General features: G+C 41.0%; 1 protein-coding gene across 6 annotated transcripts in view; it reads right to left on the bottom strand.

The window, feature by feature from the left end:
* Ubn2 (ubinuclein 2) overlaps window positions 1–13,204 on the bottom strand; it is an 83,101-nt gene extending 69,897 nt beyond the window's left edge. For 2 of the 6 annotated variants that reach the window (XM_085683500.2, XM_085683499.2), the window contains exons 1-2: window positions 12,209–13,188; window positions 5,825–5,917 (exon numbers count right to left, since the gene is read on the bottom strand). In XM_085683500.2, coding sequence (XP_085539626.2) covers window positions 5,825–5,917; window positions 12,209–12,637 — 522 coding nt within the window. In that variant the 5' untranslated portion in view covers window positions 12,638–13,188. Of the gene's footprint in view, window positions 1–5,824; window positions 5,918–12,208 lie in introns of all 6 variants that reach the window. The other 4 variants (XM_085683502.2, XM_085683498.2, XM_085683497.2 and 1 more) reach the window with 4 other exon arrangements.
* Window positions 13,205–13,471: the final 267 nt, after the last annotated feature.

Genomic DNA, 13,471 nt, shown 5'->3' with positions numbered 1-13,471 from the left:
AACCTCCTGCCTCAGAAACAGCCTTATTACAAGACAAAAGGCTTTCTGCATGTTAACCGTGACTGCCTACCTACCTTTCTGTCATAATTTTCTGACATGAGCTTTTTGGTCTGTTGAATTCCTGTCCTAAGCTCATGCGCTCATCTTTCCTCAGGCTTTCACTGTATACGGCCTCTTACTCTTCAATGAATCCTGCTGCCTCTCACAGCTCAGTCTGAGTTTGAAAATTTTCTCTAGAACACTAATTAAAATTATAACCACTCTTTTCTGCTCAAAGAATACTTTGAGAGCAGGGAAATAGAGTACAACTATGTGACAACAATTTGCCTGAAGAAATCAAATCAAGTTGGGCGGTGGTGGCGCACACCTTTAATCCCAGCCCTCGTGAGGCAGAGGCAGGCAGATCTCTGTGAGTTCGAGGACAGCCTGGTCTACAGAGCTAGTTGCAGGACAGGTTCCAAAGCTACAGAGAAACCCTGTCTTGAAAAACAAACAGAAAAAAACCCCAAGCAAACAAGCAAACAAACAAAACCAAACAGCACAGTCTGTATGTGATGAGCAAATACAAAAGAGCAAACATCTTATTGGTAATTAATTTAGGAGCATGTATGTCAAGATTATCAGCTTATTCCAACTAAAAATGATTGCTGTTAAGTGCTCAATGGAACAGAATCACAGTGCTATTAAAAAGGCGTCAAATCTTTTCATTTTAAATGTGCATCTTAAAGAGTTTATCAAAAAGAATTAACTAAAGCCTTGACTATAATATTAATTTGTAATCTCACCAAAAATTCTACCAATTTGATGCATCAAATAGCATAACTATAAATCTTATCAACTATGGCATAACCATTCAATGCTATTGACCATTGAAAACCAATATGGCAAAAGATTGTAAATACAGAGAATAAGAAAAGCAATTTGTTAAATCTTATTTACAACTCAGGTTATTCATAGAAATGGCATTAAGAATATTCATTAAACTTCTGAGGGACAATAGTGATGGCTCACTGGTAAAGGCATTTCCTGCCAAACCAGAAAACAAAGCTTGATCCCCAAGACCTACATAAAAAGAGAGAAAAAGATAGTTTTCCTCTGACATCCACACATGTGATGTGCATGTGTATACTCAAACACACACTGCAAAAAATACATATTTTAAATTTAAAAACAGGTAGCTGTAGAGATGGTTCAGCAGTTAAGTGCAGAGGTTTGATTCTATCACCCACAAGGCAGTTTACACACATCTCTAATTCCAGTCCCACAGCTGGAACTTGCTATGTAGCCTAGGCTGTTCTTAAAACTTGTTTTCCCTACCTCAGCATTCAAATACTAAGATTACAGGCGTGTAGCATCATGTCTGTCTTGGAACAACATATTCAACAGATGCCCAAAAGGAGAATATACACTGTGAATTTAAAACATTAAAATTTTACCTAAAGAAACTCAAGACAGACTGGCAATGTGTCCTCCCTTCTACACATACCTATTGTGAATCATTCTCTTTTTCAGGAGACTGTTCCCTGCAATACAATCAGTCTTACTCCATAATTTTCGAAATTCTTTTATACTGTGTAATTTACACATTAAGTAGACCTTATAAAAATCAGATTTGTATGGAAATAAATTTTTTAAAATCTTCGATTTTGAGCCAGGTATGGGGGGGCACACGACTTTAATCCCAGTACTCGGAGACAGAGGCAGGTGGATCTCTGTCAGTTCAAGGCCAGCCTGCTCTACAAATCCAGTGTCAGGACAGCTAGGGTTGTTACACAACAAAACTTCCATTTTGCTCCATCGCAAATGAAGAGCCCTCTTTAAAGCTCTTTGTCCAAGCACTCCACAATGACTCAGACTATTACTGAGTCATTAGTACTGGCTTAACCAGATAATCAGTATCTCAGGCCAATGCTTAGGGATTACAACATTAGTAAACTGAAACACAAACAAGACATTCCTAGCACTGGACCCCCAATGCCATTGTGACAATAAATGCTATCAACATTCACTGATCACTTATGGCAGACAGAGCAAGCAGGACATTAATTCATAAGATTCAAGTCTTACAACCAGAAGAAAACACCCTGTTTATAATTATAGTTTCTCAACTTGTACCAAAGCCCTCTACAATTGCACCTTTTTATATCCATGCTGATTTCAACCTTCCAATAAAAAGGCATATAGTTTTTAAATCAGTAGAAACAGTCAACAGTACAGAAACACTAACACACATTTTGATAATCATCACTTATGGGTGCAAGTTCTTACACATGTCCTAAAACTGTTGTTTCACAATAGGTCTGCTGGGAATTAAAGATGTTGAAAATTTATTTAGCTCAAAGAGGCCACACAATAAAAATGGTTCAACAAAGTAAATGATCAGCATTGAACATTTACTGTTTCAGCATGATTTAGTTTCCTTTAAGACCGCACACCTGTAATCCCAGCACTTGAGGCGCTGAGGCAAGTCAATCTCTGCATTTGAAGTCAGCCTGGTCTACACAGCAAGTGGCACGACAGTCAGGGCTACATAGAGAAACACTGCCTCAAAAAACCAATGCGAGGAGAAGAAGGCTACCTTGTTCCTCAAAGTTGTTTTTAAAAGGTCATTTTATGATTTTAATATACATTCAACCCTTTACAACCTGGTTTGGTTCCAGGACCCCTAACAAAATCTCCAGATGTTCAAATATCCTATAAAAGATGTAGTATTTATATATAACCCACTTTTATCCTGCTGTATACTTTAGCTCTAGATATTTATAATATCCAATATAATGTGAATGGCATATAGTTATGAACCTGTATTGTTTAAGGAATAAAACTAAGAAAAAAGTCTTCACATGTAAAATACATTTCTTTCTTTCTTTTTTATTTTTTAACTATATCCGATTTTAGTTGGTTGAATCCATGGAGACAGAATCTCCCATACTACTATTTTTTTTGTTTCATTTTTGTTCTGTTTTGAAAGACAGAGTCTCTCTATGTAGTTCCGAATGTCCTGGAGCATGCGATGTAGACCAGTCTGAACTCACAGAGAGCCACCACATCCAGTCTAGTTGCAGACCAATGTTACTCTATACTAAATTCACTGGACTCTGTGTTTTATGAGTAGAATTCATTTTGTAGTGATCTTCAAAACCTTGCCCAAACTTTTTCCAAAACTTTACCAAGCTAAGTCCTAGGGACCATATGTAATAAAAATGGAGGAAAAACAGACCTGGGGGAGCTCCCCAAGTGCCCTAACTTCTCAGGAGTCATGGCTCACCAATGAGTGATACAATTCTTAAGATGATTACAGGTTTTTACAATATCTACTTCCCACTATCATACCCAAGGGGATTGTTGAAAAAATATTTCACAATTGATTGTGAAATCACTCAACACACTGTATACAATTATTTAAATCAATCAATATAATTATTTATTTTTGCTGTGCATGGTGGCATGCAACTTTAAATCCAGCACTTGGAAGGAAGAGGCAAGTTAGCCTTTGAGTTTCAGCCCACTAGGGCTATACAGTAAGATCCTGACCAATAAATAAACAAACAAAACAGATTAATGAATAGATAAGAGAACACTTTTACACGTATTTAATTGTTTTGGGAGAAGAGGTATATGCACACGATTCAGATGTGGAGGTCAGAGGACACCATATTAAAGTCAGCTTTCCTATTATGTGAGTTTCAAGAGGCAAATGCAGGTCTGTCAGCTGGGCAAAAATGAGCCAGCTCATCAGTCTAACATATGTTTTACAATCAATGCCAAAATAAAACCCAATTTTTTTTTTTTTTAGAAACACACACAAAGAGAGAGAGACAAGGTCTCACCAGGTTGTATATCTGACCTAGAACTCACTATGCAAATCAAATCTGCCTTGTCTAAAACTTGTAGTGGCCCTCCTGCCTCTGCTCTCAAATAACTGGGATTACAGGCATGCTCCAGAGCATGATCACTTCAACTATTTCGTTTATATGGCTTCTCAGAATTGTTTTTGAAACATCAAATTTATCACTGTCCCTTTAAAAAAAACTGACACTATTAGGACTCTGGTTTAAGCATGAACACTGGTATTCCTAATCTCTAAGGTAGAGGAAGCAGATATTTTTCTTTTATAGAACTTTAAAGCTGTAATTCATCAGAGGTATTAAATGCTTGGCAAGAAGTTGCTCAGAATCAAAGTTAACTTTAACCAATTCCCATGTGAAGCACCAAGCACTGTGCTGGACACCTTCACACGGCTTATTGAATTTACACCCAATTCTAGACACAGGAGTTTTCAAGATATGTGGGGTAACAGAAGTAATCTTCTAAGCATCACAAGTTATAATACTGTGTCTTATCAAACTAAGAGAACAAGTCAAAATCCATTAAGATGAACCTTGTTTCCTGCATGACATACATCATCTAGAAACTACCTTAAAACACAGCCAGAACCTTCAACATCTGAAACCTTAGTCAGGAAATAGAGACAGGAAGATCATGGCTTTAGGCCACCCTAAAGCTTTGTTTGTCTTAAAACAAACAAACAAAAAAAAACCAAAGTGCCAGAAAAAAAAAAAAAAACCTCAATACAAATTAGTCTGAATTTTTTGGTATCTTTTCTTTTAAAACATCTACCATTTCATCTGCTTTAATGAAGAGTCACAGAACATATATACACCAAGAACATATACACCCAGAAGGACTCTAAAAAAAAGTCTCAGTTTACAGATATGAAATCTGGGGCTTCAAGAGCAAAATAATGGGGCTGGAAGATGGTTCCACAGTTAAAAGCACTGACTACTCTTTCAGAGGACCCGGGTTCAATTCTTAGCACCCAAATGCAGATCACATCTGTCTGTAACCCTAAGGTCTGACACCCTCACACGTAGGCAAGATACCAAAGGAAATAAAATAAAAATAAATAAATAAATTATTAAAAAAGCAAAATAACTTCACTCAAAGAACACAATTTGTTGGTGGCAAAAAGTAGCCTAAATAAAACCCGCCTCAAACTCCACTGTGTTCTCTCACGCAGAAGCCAACCAGCGTCAACTCCAACTAGAGTTTCACTTTAAGGCTAACAGGAACACTAACATCCTATCTCTGTGAAGCACTTCTTATGCTCACAGAGGAACCAGAAGAGAAGCCTCATTCTCCACTCACTTAGGTGTTAAAGTGCCAAGAGTAGTTAAAGCCTTAGGATAAACAGGGCATAGGAATAGGAGCTTTCTATGGCCATTTATACTAAAAATTGGAGGAAAATGCTATATAAAAACTATATTTTTATAATATATTATCTATATATTTTCTATTAAAATAAAAACTAATGTGTTGTTGCATATAAACAGGATATACATGACTATTTAAGGTAAATATAACACAAAAAAGTTTCATACTGATTCTCTTAAAAAGGAGGAAGGGTGATGCTACAGCAAGAGAACAGTCCCCACCGAGGAGGAACGGAGCAGGGTGAGAGCTGCAGCACAGCTGCGTGTGCTGCCTGTTCTTGACCTGTGAGACCATGGACCTCGTCACATAACCATGGGCTTAAAGCCTCCTCTGTTTATCTGTGAGATACAGTAAATATTTCTTACCTTATCGCCTTTTACTGTGAGTTTTGTTACGCAAACTGCCTAGATTCTAGAAGGACTATAAAGAATGCAGCCCACTAACACCTCAGTCACACCTGTAAAACTGTCTGGCTGTCGAAACCATTCATTCAGCTTCAATTTGTGAGATCAAGATAAGTAAGCGGTTGCTATTTATAGGCCCTCCCAACTAACTGCACAAAGAAATCAGGCCAATAGGGTAAAATGACCTAGGTGAACACTATACTCACATATTTCATTTCAAACTTCTTAGCCAACATTTCCACTTCTTGCCTCTCCTTATGCTCATCATTAAATGGGTCTTCTGCATGAACAAGCTTCTTCTGATTCAAAGGAAACGGGGAAAGAAACAGAAGTATTAGAACTACTTCAACTAGACTGCCATATAGTAATCACATATCAACTACAGTTCAGTATAATTAAGTAGCATATCAAATAGATATTCAGTATTATATATTCCATAACTACATCCATGTATTGTTTTCCAGACTGGACTCTATCTTTAAACTTCAACGAACATAAATAGGTTAAAAGTATTAAAAGCAATCTTTTTTTTTTAAAAAAAAATGATAGCTCACAGAAGAAAAGTATCTGCAGTTGATAGATTTACACACACACTGTACAGTAAGAATTCAACATTCAAAACTGACTCCACTTGCAAAATGACCATATGACCATCCCATCCCAAGTAAAGCAATTTCTCCCCTTAGTCCAACATAAGTAAAAATGAAAATATGTATTTTATTTTGATATTATCCCTAAGAAGAGCAGATTCAGCCATGAATATCCCTAAAAAGGTATCCAAATTATTAGAGAATCAAGATTCATCATATGCTTACAAGTTATTACTTGAGTATCTGCAAGGGGCGCTGGCTTTCTGCTGAGACTTAGAATCAATAACTTCTTATATTTTGCCTGTCTCCTGTCAATGGATACCCATTCAAGGAAAAGACAAAGCTCAAAATAATAATAATAATAAAAAAGCAATAGCTGACCATGGCTTCCTATTAACAGTGTAGAATGAAACGTAGTTCTAAAATACACTTTAAAACACAGACACACTCACATACTATGAGCAAGGATCCTATATTCACCAGCCATTCGCCAAAACAGATAAAACTGGATCCTTTCCTGACTTTACTATGTTTTCAAAAAAAAATTTAATGTATTATTATGTGCTGCATGATGAAGGTGGGTGGGGAAGTGCACACATGTAGAGGTCACAGGGTAACTCTGTGTAGCTGATTCTCTACTTGTACCTTTCTGCGGATTCTGGGGATTGGACTCAGGTTGTCAGGCTTGCTATACTATTTTTATCTAATTTCAGAAAATTTACTTTGAAAGTAAATTTAGTTTTATTGTTTGCTTCTTTTGTTTTTTTGTTTTGTTTTGTTTTTGGTGACAGGGTCTTACTATGAAGCCCAGAATGACCTGGAACGTCCTAACTAGACCAGGCTGGCCTCGAACTCAGAGATCCTTCTGATTATCCCTCTTGTGGGACTAAAATATGTACAACCATACCCCTCTCAAAGTAAATTTTAATGAGGGTTTTTGTTTATTTGTTGTTTTTTTTTTTAAGACAGGGTTTCTTTGTGTGTAAGCCCTGGCTGTCCTCAAACTCACTTTGTTGACCAGACTGGCCTTGAACTCACAAAGATCCTCCTGCCTCTGCCTCCTTGGATTAAAGTCCTGAGGATTCATTTTTTTAAGCTGATGTAGCAGCTTCAAATAGTTAAAAGTATATTACAACCAAGACAAAGACCTGAATTCAGTACTAAGGTGCTTCATGCTAGATATAAAGACCAACACACATAACCAGCCTAAAGCATGACAGGGAAACATGGACAGGATGATATTATTTTATATATATTATTTTATAATATATATAATATAATATATTATTTTGATATCCTTCCCAGGATATCAAAATAAGGGGGGGGGACTCCTTAGATTTTAAGGAGTTGATTTTAGAATTTCTAAATGTAATAATAAATATTTATAGAATCTCTTCTCCTAATTGGCATTATGAATGAAAAAATCTAAAAAACCCAACTAAAAACAAACTAGCAAAGTGAGATTGGTAAGGAGTAAAACTGCTACATCGGGGGTACAGCAGTCCCCTGACACTAATGCACAGGACTGCAAGTAATCAGTATCTGTTGTTATAAACTGTCCCCTCCCACCACTGAGTAGTTCAAATACTAGATCCTTATTATCAGTATGATCAGGATTTTATGACAGTTTTATTGAACTCAGAGCCTTTCACTTGCTGACTTATTTTATATATGCAAATACAAACACAATTTTTTTACTAAGAATTGCTTTTTTTAAAAGATTTTTATTTTTATTTTTTTTTATGTACATTGGGGTTTTGCCTGCATATGTGTGAGGATGACAAATCCCAGGAGTGGAGTTACAGTTGTGAATTGCCATGTGAGTGCTGAGAATTGAACCTGGGTCCTTTGGAAGAACAGCTAGTTCCCTTAACCTCTCAGCCATCTCTCTATCTCGACTTTCAATGTTATTCTAGAATATTTTTCAAGACAGGATTTCACTACAGTCTAGACCTCAAAACTCACAATCCTGACTCAGTATCATGAGTATACCATGCCCAGCTTAATCTAAAATATTTTGTGTATTTTATACAGGCATTGAAATCTATCTCTTGTTTACATGTGGTCAATAAAATTAAAATAAACTCACTTCTCCTTTACCTTTAATGCCTGCAATCCAAGCACTCAGGAAGCTGAGGCAAGAAGTCTGACAGAAGTTTGAGGCAAACCTGGCCTACACAGAGACCTTACCTCAAAGCAACAAAGAATCATCTCTTTTAAGTACAATCACCCCCTCCACCCCCACCAGGTGAAACAAATTGTAAATTTTCAGCTACCCATGAGTAAAGTCAATGCAATGGTTTTCTCCTTTGATCTCAGTAGCATGTTCAAATCTTTCATAGGTTTTATCCGACATATGCAAGTGACAAGCAACCGAATACCACAGAAGTCTGTAACAGTACAGTTACATCACCATCATTATCGCTTGTTTTTCTCTTCATAGGAAACATTTAACTCATTATGTTCTCAAATGGGTGCTCAGATTATCTGATTCTTGGTTTGCTAAGAACTGAGTTTTTCTCTTATGTATTTATAAAGTCCAAAACTTAACTCCACAATGCACTTTCTCCAGCAATGGCGAACAAACTAATCTTTCAGGATAGGGATGATTCCAATGTCTCAGTACCACCTAAACCACCATAATTATGGCATAATACCACACAGAGATCAAGGAAAAGGGCAGACCTAATCTGTAAGGTGATTTTGTTTTTCAAAGTTAGCCAAAATATGCCTTTCCTCATAAATACAGATAATTCCAACTGTATTTCCACTAACTGGGATTGCACTCTTCATTTAGCAGGTCTGAAGGGGCTTATTTAAATGCACTCCAGTGCAGATGGTATTTACACATAACATTTTCAACAGTCCACAGCTACCAACTTTCAGTTAACAAATCTTGTTCACTGACATACAGCTATTTAAAACAATTTGGAGACTTTTTCTTCTAATTCTGCTTAGCCTACTACAGGTACATTAGTCAGTTCCAGTAACTCAAAATTAAAATTATTTTGGAAAGATTATAACTCCAAAAATAAAATTAATCTGAGTCAGTCCTGGTGGTACAGACCTGTAATCCCAGCTACTAGGAAAGCTAAAACAGCAGATCATGAACTCAAGGCCAGCTTGAGCAATTTAAAGTTATCTTGTCTCAAAACAAAGAACAAGGTAGACTTGGAGTCCTGTCAATGACCTAGTATGTTCAAGACCCTTGGCGTGATTCTCAGCACTGGAAAAACAAAAGTGAAAGAGCTCCTAGAGGAGGGAATCTGGGGCTTCCCACTGCCTAGACATTATAATGCTCTTTTGCTTTCCAGCTGGTCACTCTTCTAGGGTTTCCCTTTATGGAGTCATCACAATTCACTTACAAAGGTGTTATTTATACATTAGTAGGTAATAAATACATCAAGTAGGACTAATCATAGGAAACAGTAGCAAACTCCTGCTACAAAAGTATACAGCATTAAAAACAAAAAACAGAATAACAACCTGAAACAGAGTAACAACCTGGTCTATAGAGCAAGTTCCAGGGCAGTCAGGGATATACAAAGACACTCTCTCAAAAGACCAACAACAAAAAATAAAAATAAAAAATAAAATTTAAAAAAAAGAAAAGAAAAAAAAGAAAAAAAACCCAACAAAACAAGAAACAAACACCAGAATAAATTCTTTTGTGGAATTACAAAAGATATATGCTTGACTATATAATGAGAAATCTGGATCACTAAATTCCTTAATTGATAATATGTATGAAACAAACACAAAAATTAAGGCCAATTTATCTGTCTCCTAGAACATCAAAGTATAGCCATGTACCAAATACTGCTTTCAGGTTCGGGGAAAGATCACATACACAATGATAAATACCACAGAGTCTGGTAAATAGCAGGTTAAATGGCTAAGTACCATATAGCTAACTATATAGCAGGTTAAAACACCTAGGTTAGCTGGGTGTGGTATCCAACACCTTTGATCCCAGCACTGGGGAGGTGGATCTAAAGTGAAAGTCCAGCCTCATCTACAGAGTGATTTCCAGGACAGAACTGCTACACAGAGAAACCCTGTCTCAAAAAAGCAAAACTAAAGCAAGCAAACAAAAAAACCCACCTAGGTTAAGTGAAAGTACTTTCTACAGTGTTTGCACAATGACAAAACACTAACTAGTATTACATATTTTTACCTAAAGATGGTTCTTGTCTCGCAGTATTGTTATACTTATTTGTGTGTATATGTACACCTTGCAGAGGATAATGGTTCTCTCCTTCCACCATGTGGGTCTTGGGGATGGTCTTCAGGCCAGCAAGTGCTTTTACCTGCTGAGCCATTTTGTAACCCAGTTCTGGTCTTTTGAGGCAGGGTCTCACTATGTGGCCCTGAACTCTCCATCCTTCTAAACCCAGCCTCCAGAGCACTGAGGTCACAAACTAGCATGCCCATCTACAAAATGTTTCGAATCTGTAACTTATGCAAATTATAAAAACCGAACACCTTATACTAACAAATCAAATATAATTTCTTTGAAAAATGCTTCAAATTAAGACAAAAAATGATTTTTTTTTTAAAAAAAAAAGAGCTCTGGTAGGGCGATGTTGGTGCACGCCTTTAATCCCAGCACTTGGGAGGCAGAGGCAGGCAGATCTCTGTGAGTTCGAGGCCAACCTGGACTACAAGAGCTAGTTCCAGGACAGGCTCCAAAGCTACAGAGAAACCCTATCTCGAAAAAACAAAAAACAAAACAAAACAAAAAGACAGAGCTCTGAATGGAGTCTAAGAAACAAAATGTTACGTGTAAGTGACCAAAATGGTCTCTACCCCACAAATTCTTTTTTTGTCTGAAAACATTTAGTAATGATGGCTGCACAACAATACTTATAACTAGCGATCAAAGGATTATCTGGTACAAAATGAACACAGGCTAATGATATTATTCAACGTGAGACTTTTGATTAAGAGTCCTTCATTGCAATAACAAAGATAGTTGATGAAAGATACTAATGAATTATGGAGTCCATTAGACCTGCTAGAAAGCCCAGCCTAATAAAAGAGCAGAGTCGCTAAACTAGAGGACAATGTCTGTCTGCCTCTGTCTCTCTCCCACCTCCCCCCTCCTAAAGATCACCAACCCACAACAATAAAAATTACAGTCACCGGCAAACCGCTGTCCTAATCCCCATTGTTCAGCGCTTTCCTCAAAGGCATACCTATGTATTTTCCTAAGTTTTTCTTTCTTTATAAATTCAAAGCCAACGTTTTTTCCATCACTCTCCAAAAGACTACACCGGACAAATAACCCCGATTCGAACTAATAATAACCACTCAAATAATACGATTAGACAGCCACCGAGTAAGACAGGAGACCTTTCCATTCAAAGACAATATGCACAAACTCAACACACACACACACAAAGCTAACAATATTTACCAACACGAGTGCAACCACATTAACGAATCCACTTTTTCATTCCTAAGGTGGAATCTTTAGTTTCTGAAAATGTTTAAATTCTCTTAAATCCCCTTCAATCAAGGAAAATAAACCACCCGGCCACGAGCCCATCTCAGCAGCCCTGGCGCCCGGTACAGCTGGGTTGAGGAAGGATGAGGATGAGCCGAGAAGGGGTCACACAATCTCTCCGCTTCAGACCGGGGGGCGTGTCCCCCAAGGTTTTTTCGCTTCCCTTCTACCGGAACGACTGATGAAGTGCCACAAGAAGCTAGCCGCCCGGCTCGCGGGGCCTCGCGATTTGGTGTGGGGAACAGAAAGGAAAAGGAGGGGGGAAAAAGCTGAGGTTTCGAAAGGTGCAGAGGAAAACCGGCTCGGCGCGGTGTGGAAGGGGCAGCCTCGGCCACCCAGGTGGGCCGAGCCGCGCAACTCCCGCCCCGTCTAGCCGCCCGGCCCCCGCCACCCCACCCCCGGGGCGAGCGAAGTGCAGAGCAGCCCGGGCAGGCGGCCGGTCCGGAGGCACCCGGGCTGTGGGGCGGCCGGGAGGGAGGGACCCTCTGTACCCGTTGTTCTCCGCACAGCAGCAGCTCCGGGTAGCTGAACTCCACGCAGCTTTCGTCCGTGGGGTCCTTGAGCACCAGCTCCAGGCGAACCGTCTCCTTCGGCGGTAGCGGCGGCGGCTCCGCCCGGGCAGCCGAGTCCCGCGGCGGGGCGGTCTGCAGGGATAGCGGCGGCGGCGGCGGCTCGGGCCGCGGGGGCTCGCGCTGCAGCGCCATGGGCGGCTCAGCACGGCTGACCTCGCGCTGGGGGAGCGGCTTGTCGCGCGCCGGGTGCTGCGCGTCAGCGCGGGGGGCCGACTCCGCCCGGGCCGGCTCGCGGTACGGCTGCGGCGGCTCCAGGCGGGGGGGCTCACGCTCGGCGCCCGCGAAGTCGGCCTCGCGCCGCCTCACCGGTGACAGGCTAATGAACGCGACTCTGCGCGGCTCCGCCATCCCCACTGTTCTGGCCCTCGGCGCTCGCTCGAGCCGGCTCTCGCCTCGACCCCGCACGGCGTGCCTGCCCGCCTTTCCTTCCGCTCTCCGTCGCTTTTCTTCCCTCCAGCACCCTCAGCCGTCTCCGCGGACGCCACCGTGTGTGCGAACCGGGTCCCTGTCCCTGCTACTACGTTCTGATGAGATCCACCGCCATCGCCAGGGTCGCCGCAGCCGCCATGTTGGGTCCCCCACATAAATAGAACCAGGCCGCTGAGCGGGCGCATGCGCACACCGGAGACGCTCGCGTCCACAGTCGTGGCTGTTGCTCAGTTTTCCTCTTTTCCTCCCAACAGTCTGGAGTGCCGACAGCTCGGCGGAAGTGACGTCACAGACGTCCCTGTCTCCGTAGCAACGGAGACGCTATCTCTGCTTTGGCTCCGAAGGAGGGGTTTGGGGTTCCCGGAGTGATTTCCTCTGCTCGCCCGGAAACCGAGGCGCGCTCGCAGATCTCTCAGGGTGAGCGTTGCGATGTGCCTGGGAACGACCCAGACATGGCGCCGCGTCCCGCCCGTCGACGGCCTTTGGCTCTCGGCGCGGGGAAGCAGGGTTGTCAGCTGAGGACTCCGGGTGGACCCTGGAAAGGGTGAGGGACTCGCGGCCTGGCCGCGGATCCTGCCCGCCCGGTGCCCACTCGTCACTCGCCGGTGGTGTCCAGGGTAGAAAGGCTATGACTAGACTCGCCCCAGACCCCTCCCGCGAGCGCCACGCTGCCTCCCACATCGCCGCCGCCTACACTTCTCCCTAGCCGCTTTGCGCACGGCGGGGAGACTCTCGGTGACGCGCAGCGGTTGG

The sequence above is a fragment of the Myodes glareolus genome, chromosome 25, assembly GCF_982192425.1.
Source record: "Myodes glareolus chromosome 25, mMyoGla1.1, whole genome shotgun sequence".
Classification (NCBI taxonomy): domain Eukaryota; kingdom Metazoa; phylum Chordata; class Mammalia; order Rodentia; family Cricetidae; genus Myodes; species Myodes glareolus.
Note: the sequence above shows the minus strand (reverse complement) of the source record. Positions and strands in the feature narration are given on the sequence as shown.